General features: G+C 45.8%; 1 protein-coding gene across 1 annotated transcript; it reads left to right on the plus strand.

Annotated features, from left to right (window-relative positions):
* The first annotated feature begins 5,010 nt into the window (after positions 1 to 5,010).
* On the plus strand, positions 5,011 to 10,480 carry ACTC1 (actin alpha cardiac muscle 1). The gene is made up of 7 exons (XM_082484925.1): positions 5,011 to 5,045; positions 5,728 to 5,876; positions 6,985 to 7,309; positions 7,973 to 8,134; positions 8,248 to 8,439; positions 9,605 to 9,786; positions 10,160 to 10,480. The coding sequence occupies exons 2-7, from the start codon at positions 5,748 to 5,750 to the stop codon at positions 10,301 to 10,303; spliced, it is 1,134 nt and encodes a 377-aa protein (XP_082341051.1). The 5' UTR covers positions 5,011 to 5,045; positions 5,728 to 5,747; the 3' UTR covers positions 10,304 to 10,480.

Consider the following 10,480-nt stretch of genomic DNA (forward strand, 5'->3'; position numbering starts at 1 on the left):
GGAATTGTTGTGTATTGTTATGGTACGCACAGACAGAGACTCATCAAGTATGAAATGACGATCGTGTGATACTGAGCAAACACACAAAACTTTTTTTCATGTTCCACCTGTTCTGTTCTTTAGGTCAGATGTTTTTTCTAACTGGAAAAAAAAAACCAAAACAAAACAAACCAACAGCTGAAATCAGACTTAGAAATACAGTTAGAAATAGTGCCCATCAGCTTTCTAATGTAGGGCAGGTATCTCTCAGAGACACTGCTGGCAACCGAGATACATGCTGGCAACAGCTGAAGTGTTCAGGACATATTTCTGTCCTCTTGAACTACTCCGTGTCCCTCAGCGCCTAAGACAGCCTGAGGAGCCGAAATTGTAGCAGTTTCCCTGGGCTGCATTTTATTTCAGAGCAGCCTGCAGTCTTCACAGCATGAGATGCTGGAGTCCGACCCTGTCACGCCTGTCATGCTCTGGCTTGCGAGAGAAGCACAGCACTTCTGGAAGCGAGACGTTCCTCCTGTGCAGGCACAGCGCTTTTAGGATCTCCGGGCACTCTCTGATCCTTCTTTCCACTGTGAAGGGAGCATAATGGAAGCGAGAGTCCCGGCCTTTCTTTGTAAGTGACGTGTGGCAATCGATTCCTCAGAGTCAGTGACTCAGAAGCGCAAATCCCTTTCACTGGCACTCACCTCCCCTTACACCGCCCATGCCTAATTCTCTCCGCTTCATAAGAAGATGTTTTAGTTGCATCTCTAACTCCCAGTGCCCACCTCATTATGCTGTCATTTCAGAGCACACTTAAGATGTTTTAGGTTAATTATAGATGTGCAGCAGTACATGAGTGAGTGAGAGAAAGAGACGCAGAGATGATAACAGCCTGCAACTATGTGAAGGGTTTAAATGCGGAGAAGACATGGAATGTATTAGGTATGAAACATGGGCTATTATGAGGGTGAATGAGACATAAATAAGAAAGGGAAATACCCAATGAATTCTCTGAAGAAATTTGCCTGACAGTGTGATTACTAAATTGGGACACTCTCCTCTGGCGGAGCAAATGACGGATTTCTCACTTGGGAAGTTCAAAATCTGATTGCAAAAGTGTAATGGAGCTTTTCATAGGGAACAACTTCGGGTTGGTGGTGACCGAAGAGTTGTCTTTTCTGGCTTCTCTTTGTATGTCTGTATACACACAGAGACAGATTCACAGCTACACAGATGTAGATAACTACGTGTGATTCCATCGCGACAGTCATTCGTTCACGACAGTGATATTCATCATATATTTTATGTTTGTCATTCTCATCTCATCAGGTCTCCCGCCCATCAATAAGACTCTGCTGCGATGCTTCTTATATTTCTAAAGCGCATATAGCTGCAAACAGCTGTCATGGGACAAAAGAAAACCTGTCAGAGTGGCATTTGCTTCTTATTCTTGAAAAAGTAAAATTTCTTCCAAAGACGATGCTGGCCTGCGGCTTAAGAGAGGTAACACTTTGGCTCTATGCTAGGACAGATTTTAGATGTCATCATCCATTGGATTTAGAAATAGCAGATTTTGAGTGAGAAGTCATCTGCTGTAAAACCTGCTAGGTATAGAGTACGTGCAATGGCTTGGTGTATTATGAAAAGTTTATTGGTTTTACTGGAACATGTACAGATAACAAAAGAATAGTCTGAAAGACTGAAAAAAATGTACAGAGATCCTACACATTTTCAATTTCTGAATGCGGTGTTAACTACTGTAAATAATCTGTTTCATTCAAAAGGTGAATAGCAGTTGTGAGGACTTCTGGGCATCATAAGATCGCGGTGTGATTTTTTATTCACGTTTTTGTCACACAGAGGTAAGAACCCATGTTCTGATTTTGGCTGCAGTCACAACAGTGTCTTGTTGGTTGAATAACACACGCAGTTTTGCCTGTGTGCAGGTCTCATATACATATATATTATTTTGCTACCCCATTAGTATTGAGTACACATTGAGGCTTCGCGCTCCTCTGTGTTCAGGCTGTTTCAGGGTACAAGCAGATCATGTCAACTGCAGACCTGTCTGCTCTCCCAGTACCCCATAGTGCCAGTGCTTCCTTTGCCTCTGGGGTCACTCCTGATAGCTAAGTCATGAGAGACGTGCACAGCATGTGGGGACCCTGGTCAGTCAGACGCGAGAGTATTTTTCCTGTAGATGACATTGCATAACATACTTCAGTAGGGTTTTGCTTCTTTGTTTGCTCGTTTGGTTTATTTGAGGCTTATTGCAGAAAGCAGAATGGTTTTGGCCAAAGGAATAACTTTAACTGGGTATTTTTTGAGTGGCTGTGATGAAGCAGACGCGAATTTGGATTCAAGTACGTTGTGTGGTGCCCTTTTCATTTGACCTTGCAATATATGGGGAGAGAGGAGGGGAAATTGATGAGCTCTCAAGTGCATCAGGATCCTAGATGTGGGTCCTGCTGGATTATAAATTGAGGAAAGAGTAGAAAAAGCCAATATTCAGTTGTAAAGTAAAAAAGAAAATACAGGCTGTTTTGTGCAGATTTTGCAGCGAGAGTTGGCTCTGTCTCCGTTTCAGCTGAGTCTGCCTCTCTCCCCAGCAGAAGGGAATGCGGGATGTGACAGGGAGGGTCTGATTGGGGAGGAATTCAATGCAGCTATCAGCAGCGGGCTTCTATGTAAATACTGTAACACCTCTGAACCGAGGAACAGCTGAGATAACACTGTAAACTAATCTCTAGTGCCCGAGAAGCTGGCCAACCCCTCACATTATATGGTTTCTGTAGAAAAGATGTGCTAGGGAAAAAAAGAAGCAGATTTAAATTCTATATGGCAACTTACCATGGAGTAAAATATGCTGACTTTTTTAAATTGAAGGCAGCATATGGTAAAGTATTTTTTCTTTGAAATGCTACTCTGTGCCAGGGTGTATATGCTTATACATCCTTGCATACATATGAATTCTTATATAAATAGGCATTGCTATCCCCAAAATATATAACTCTCTGTTACTTGTGCCTAATTGATTTAGATAAATATATACTCACTTGGGGTCTTATCCCACCAGTATTGATTTTGGTTGATTTTTCATCAATAGCAGGAAAACTAAGAGCCAAGTTTTGTCCAGAGCGGGAGCACTGAAGCAATACTTCCCTGCTTTGACCTTTTGAGGTCACTGTATTTCACAGTCGTACACCTTCCTTTCTTTCGTAGCTAAGAAAAAAAAGTAATATATACACAGATACATACATATATAATATATATGTGCATATATATTTATATATACACATACATGAAATATACGTACACACACCTTTATACACAAATAGTGTCTCACCTGAAACAGTTTGTCTGTTCTCGAGGTTTTTAAAGAAAAGCAGGAGCTATCAATGGCCAACAAGTTTGTTGCTACGTCTGCTTCAGAGTCGTGCTCATAACTGGGCACAACCCCCAGATAAACTGGGGTTGGGGTGGAGCTAACCACCTCATTAATTGTGCTAGAAATGAGGAAACTGACTCCACTCTCTCCGATTTCAGAAGAAATTAAAGTCCAAGCGTCTCTGACGCCCCCTTTGGATCCAGTTTAGAAATGAGTAGTCGGCAGTTTCCATCCGATTCTCACACCCTTTGTCAGAGCCAACCCACAGTGCGAGGATAGCTCTTACACCAAAGCTCCCAAACTGCAGGTTGGGTTGCATTCACAAGCTCTTTCCTTCCACCTCATTTAAGATGCATATCACCATGTGATGTCTGTCAGCCCCTGTATGCCATCTAATAAACTGGAACTCTGTTTAAGCAGTTGACCCAGTTTGCTGAGCATTCCCCTCTTGACCTTTACATCCCACCCTTCTCTTGTGTCCCAAACCTCAATTCTTTTTTCCCCTGTGTTGACTTGCACAGGCAGACGTTGGGCAGTTTATCAGCTGAGCTCCCGAAGGACAGTGTACTCTGTGTTACGATGCAGTTCCTCTGGGACACACGTTGACAATCTCTGCCTTCACATACCAGGCCAAACCCACTCAAGGGATGCCTCTCCAGTCTTTCTATTTTTAACTAAAAAAAAAAAAAAAAATAATCCTGAAGATACACGGATTTTCTAGGTTCCATCGCTGGAACAAATTATCAATGTGGATGTTTCAACAACTGAGCAGGAAAACAACTGTCACATTACATTAATACCATAGCTGGTTTATGTCCAAGCTATTCCCATCTCTCATCCTCCGCCCTATGCATATCACTATGCGTTGCTGATCGGTGCGCATTAAAAGGGCAAAAATGGGGAGGTTAAGTATATGCAAATTAATGTAAACGAGCAGGTCCCATTTTGCGCTACAGATGTCAGCCAAAAGCAGAGCAAAGCCCGATTTTTGCTCCATGTGCTCATCAAAGTTTAAAAGAAATTGAGTGTGCGCTGCTCCGTCCTAAGGCAATACAGGCAGCAGATGCTGCCTCCATGCAGTAGAAGAGCCTCAGTTGTTGGCACCGAAGTAACCTCACGGGTCGTCGATTAAATTGGAGCTCGACTGGCTTTTTTGTTGTTGTTGTTGTTGTTGTTGTTGTTTTCAGTGCAAAAATGAAAAGCCGGGGTAGAAAACGCCCTCCGCCCCGCCCGAGCATCTCCAGCTTCAGCGTCCAGCGGGGCCGGCACCGGGCGGCTGTCCACACCCCGGGGGTGCCGTCGGCGGCCGGAGCCGAGCCCCCGGGAGGCGGCCCGGGAAGCCACCTTGCCACCCCGCAAGCCGACAGCCCTGGGCCCCCGAGGGGCTGCGCGGGGCTCCCTATTTGGCCATGCGGCGGGCCGGGGGCGCGCTGCCCCGCGCCTGCCATACATGGGCCGGGCGGCCGGGCGGCGGCGGGGCTGGCCGGGCTCCATTCATGGCTGCGCGGCCGCTCAATGGCGCGGAGCCGACCAAATAAGGAGAAGGTGGCTGGCCCCGGCCCGCGGCGGCCCCGGCCGGCGCTGCCCCTCGAGGGGGTATAAATTGGGGCGTCTCCGCCGAGCCGGCACCCAGGCTCTCCTCCGCAGACCCCCCCTCCCCGCCGCCGGTGCTGGTCTGGTGAGTTGCGTGGTGGCGCCCGCAGCCCCGGCTCGGGACGGGCAGGGAGGGACGGGATGGGATGGGACGGGACGGGATGGGATGGGACGGGACGGGATGGGATGGGACGGGACGGGACGGGACGGGATGGGATGGGATGCGATGGGACGGGATGGTACAGCCGCCGCTCTGCCTGCGCACCTCCCGGCTTGGCGTTATTCCCGCCGGGAACACCGCCCCCGTCCGCGGCTCCCCCCCCCCACCATCCCCCGCGCAGCGCCAGCCGCCCCGGCCCGACGGGGCGCGACGCCCCGCCGCTGGTGAATTGCCCTGCGGTAGGGCCGATGGCTCCGGTTTCAAACGCTTTCCCTCCCGTTTCAATCTGCGGCCTGAGGGTACGGCTAATGATGCCCTTAATGAGCGTCCTGCAAGCCGGGGCGCCTTTTGAAGCGCGGAGAAGAAAGCGGCCGACGGATCCTCTTTAAAGCCCTGCCCACGAGCGTGGCTGAGCCATCCAGCATCCTCCCGGGACGAGTCGAATTTCCCGCTCCCGCCGACAGCTGTCGGTGTGCCGCCGCCGCCCGTGCCCTCGGGGATGGCGGCGGGAGGGCGCCGAGGGGCCGCCCGGGGGGGCTCGGCGGGGACCGGCGGCAGCTCCGCGCTGTCCGCGGGGCTCTGGACGCGCCGCCGCGCTGTGTTTCAGGTCCGTGCCTCCCTCCGAAGATGTGTGACGACGAGGAGACCACCGCGCTGGTGTGCGACAACGGCTCGGGGCTGGTCAAGGCGGGCTTTGCCGGAGACGATGCCCCCAGGGCCGTTTTCCCGTCCATCGTCGGCCGCCCGAGGCACCAGGTAAATACGGGGAGCAGGACCGAGGCACGACCGAGCTTTCTCTCTCTCTCCAAAATGCGCCTCCGCTCACCCCTTCCCTCCTTAGTTCTTCTGTCCTGTCCCCAATACCCTGCCCTTCCCTCTGCTCCCTTCTTGTGGTGGTACAAGCCACACCTTCCCAGTTCCCTCCGGTGCTTCCTCAGCTCCCCGGTTTGACTGTCCCTTACCTCCTTTCTATCAGTCTCCCTTTCCCCCAGCTATTTCTAATTCACCAACTTTTGTCTTGACTCTTTCCCTGCTCTCTCCCTTAATGAGCCCAAACCCAGCTTCCTACCAAGCTGCTGCCCACTCCATCCCCCAGGCCAGACCTGCTGCTGATGCCAGTTCAAAGGCATCTCCATTGGCTGAATTTGCATGCATACAGTTTATTTAGGGCCCTTCCCACCCATCCTGTCCAATGGTTCACATATCAAACACCTTTCAATTTCCTCTACTTCTTTTGACTGTCTCTGATCTTACCTTTTTACCGCTCTCTAAGCCTCCTTTTCTCCGTTCCCATGTCATTCTCCTTCCCTTTTGTCAGTTAAATCAGCACACAGAAAAGACAGTACTTTTTCTCCTACAATTTCCTTAGTAAAAAGTTTGTAAGGCGTTTTTTTCTTAACTAAAACCTTTGCATTTTGTATATTTTTATTGTGAATACATTACTGATGAGGCTGCATAGCAATAGTCATTTTGGTAGTATCTTCCTTCACTAGAAGGCTTATTTCCCTCTGTATCTTCTTGTTTATAAACTCTGTTTGTATGTCTCTCTGTATCTTTTTCTGTTCATGATATTATGCAGTTTACTTTCAGTCAAACTTTTGGACCAGAAAGAAGTAATTGAAAATAAAAGGTATATTAAAAAAGGGGGGGGGGGGAATCTTTTCATCTGACTGAAAGAAAAAGGATTTTATGAGAAAACTTCAAGTTCTGTTGATTTAATATTTCAAGAATGCTAATTTCTTTTCCTAAACAACCTGTTAGTGGCATGACTGTTCTTGAAAATAGCATAGTTGTCTGTGATGTAATTGTTTGGGTTCTGTGATGTCTTCCTCAAATAATGCTTTTCTGTATTTTCTTCTCTTAGGGTGTTATGGTTGGTATGGGTCAAAAAGATTCCTATGTGGGTGATGAAGCTCAGAGCAAAAGAGGTATCCTTACTTTGAAATATCCCATTGAACATGGCATCATCACCAACTGGGATGATATGGAAAAGATCTGGCACCACACTTTCTACAACGAGCTCCGTGTGGCCCCTGAGGAACACCCTACCTTGCTCACGGAAGCCCCCTTGAACCCTAAAGCTAATCGTGAAAAGATGACCCAGATAATGTTTGAGACCTTCAATGTACCTGCTATGTATGTGGCAATCCAGGCTGTCCTGTCCCTGTACGCCTCTGGTCGTACAACAGGTAACGTGAAAAAAGAAACACTATTTATCAGGAATCATAGGAATCGGGAACCCTCCTTCCTTCTCACTCCAAATAGGAAAAAAAAAAAAACATAGCTCATTCAAATCTATAGAAAACTAAGTATTTTTTGTTTATAGCAATTGATGGTAACAGTGGCAGAAAAGCCAGTACAAAATAGTATGTGAAAAGAACCATGTGGACCAGTCTGCATTGCTTTCAGAGGGGCACTGTGGAACTGACTGTCCTGCCACTTGTCATGACACAAACGAGGAGATATTCCTGTGAAGATACTGCAGTTACACAAGTATTACAGCAGTTTGAGGGCTTAAACTGGGCCCAAAAGATGGCCATTATTGGATCAGGACAATCGCTATTACAAATATACTTATTGCTCAGTGTAGTAGCAGTGGAAGGCTGTTCGTCTGGATTAGCTTAAAATATGTACGGCACAACATCTTTTATAAGAGAGTTCACACGAAACAGGATCGTCCAGGGAAGCAGAGACGGAATGGGCAAGATCTTGATGGCTAAAATAGAATAATGCTACTTTGTACTACCTGAAAAATCCTATATTTTGTTGTGTTTGTTGCTGCTTACTGTGCCCAAGGGCTCCAAGCATTTGCTAGGTGATTCCAACCGTTCTCTCTGACATTTCTTTCTCAGGTATTGTTCTTGACTCTGGCGATGGCGTCACCCACAACGTACCTATTTATGAAGGTTATGCTTTGCCTCATGCTATCATGCGCCTGGATCTGGCTGGCAGGGATCTGACTGACTACCTCATGAAGATCCTCACGGAGCGCGGCTATTCCTTTGTGACAACAGGTCAGTCCTTCAGCTTTGCCCTCCTGTGAAAATCCTCGTGTCTCTCTTGGCCCACCTTCTTCCTCTAGTATTTTGCCTATCCAAACCTTGATTTGATTCCCCTATATCTGCAGCTGAACGTGAGATTGTTCGTGATATCAAAGAGAAATTGTGCTATGTTGCACTGGACTTTGAGAATGAAATGGCCACGGCTGCCTCTTCCTCCTCTCTGGAAAAGAGCTATGAACTGCCCGATGGTCAAGTGATCACCATCGGTAACGAACGTTTCCGCTGCCCTGAAACCTTATTCCAGCCATCCTTTATTGGTAAGTGTTCCCAGGAAATTCTCCTTTCAGTAGGAGGTATGAATGGAACAGAAGGTCTAGGTGTCCCACTCCCCTTCCTGCTTGTCTAAATTTGGCATGAAATGAAACAGAAATAATGAGTTAGATGATCTGATCCCTGTAAACTCTGCTTAATGTGAGCTCAGCTGGTAATTAGCTGAGATGTGGGGTCTTCTTGAAAGTTTTAGACCAGATTTTAGGGTCACTTTTTTTTATTTTGGTGATAAAATGTAGTTAGAATAACATCATGTCGTGACAGAAAAAATAACTTCCAGTGCCGTATTTGTAAAGCTTACACTTAAACCAGTACCTGGCTGCGTGAACTAAAGTGCCTGGGAGGGGAAAAAAATGGAATGAAGGTTTGTGTATATTTATATGCAACTGTAATTAAACATTGGCATGGTCGAGGCGGTGAGATTTGCTGTTTGTGAGTGCGGCTGATGGATATAGCAAATGCTTATACTCTCCTGAGCAGTAAGTGCAGTTGTTCATCAGCTGACATCTTACTGTGGATCTGGTGTCAGCCCTTTCAGGAAGCACCTGTCAAAATTAATAAATTGGAATGCAACCTACAAACACTTGCTTCTTGTTTCTTTTCGCTTACCACAAAGTGCTGATGTCTTGGTTCGTATCTTGGTTATGTCCTGCCTTGATGTTTATAAATGGTATAGACTATATTTGAGTAGGCTGAAAAAGAAATGAAGTCACTATTTTCTTCTTTAGTTCTACTTCAGCTGCTTTTGTTGTCTTTATTGCCGTCTTTTCTATATTCAACTAATGCTTTTTGTGAGACTTTGACATAACTTGATATTCATGTTTTCTATTCTGTATAACTTTCTCCCATTGCTATATACTAAATGAGTTTATCTCGTGTGTCCACCTCTTGTCTCACTGCATATTTTGAGTATCTTTCCTTTGCACATGCATTATGATTTGTATCCTTTTCAACAAATAATTTTTGTTTTCTTAGCTAGTTCTGTAACTCTTTTTTATACGTTTTTCTATAACATTTAATAATCAGTAAGTAATTTTACAATAAAAATATCATAACAGTTCATATCAATGATGAGGAGAAACGCCGAGAGTTCTCTTCACAAAGACCTCTTACATAATTTACTGATCTACTACTGTCTTCTTTCTTCTCAAGGTATGGAGTCTGCTGGTATTCACGAAACTACCTACAACAGTATTATGAAGTGTGATATTGATATTCGTAAGGACCTGTATGCTAACAATGTCCTCTCGGGTGGAACGACAATGTACCCTGGCATTGCTGATCGCATGCAGAAGGAAATCACTGCACTTGCTCCTAGCACTATGAAGATCAAGGTGAGGAATTTGACTCTGTACTATAAAATGTGGGTAAGGATGGGGAAAACGTCCACATCGTTAAACTGGGATATAGGAACAACTCAAAAGTGAGATCAACAGCTGATGGACAAGTGAGAAGAAAGTCCATTTAACCAGCATAATTGTATTGATTTGAAGCAAGTGTTAGAAAAGAGGAAAGTATGGTTAGAGATTTTCTTAGGGAATATTACATGTATTGAACCAGCTGCTGAAGATCATCAATACTGTGATTATAGAAAAGTTCTTCATTTACTTAAGGAAATATCTAGTGGTTTGTTACATTGGTGGTGTGTGCTGGTTGTTCAGAAATGTAACTGTTAAATGAGGACTCTGTTGCCTGTCTTTGTCCTAGATCATTGCCCCACCTGAGCGCAAGTACTCTGTCTGGATTGGTGGCTCCATTCTAGCATCTCTGTCCACCTTCCAGCAAATGTGGATCAGTAAACAGGAGTATGATGAAGCTGGTCCATCCATTGTCCACCGCAAGTGCTTCTAAGCACTTTTCCCTCAATTTACTTCCCACTCAGGATGACGACAATATGCTTCTTGGAGTCTTCTGGCAACCCTTCCTGAACTCTTCAGTCATTGTACAGTTTGTTTACACACCCGTGCAATTTATTTGTGCTTCTAATATTTATTGCTTTATAAATAAACAAGATCTGGGACTTGCAAC

This window comes from Vanellus vanellus (genome assembly GCF_965231255.1).
Source record: "Vanellus vanellus genome assembly, chromosome: 6".
In the NCBI taxonomy this organism is placed as follows: Eukaryota; Metazoa; Chordata; class Aves; order Charadriiformes; family Charadriidae; genus Vanellus; species Vanellus vanellus.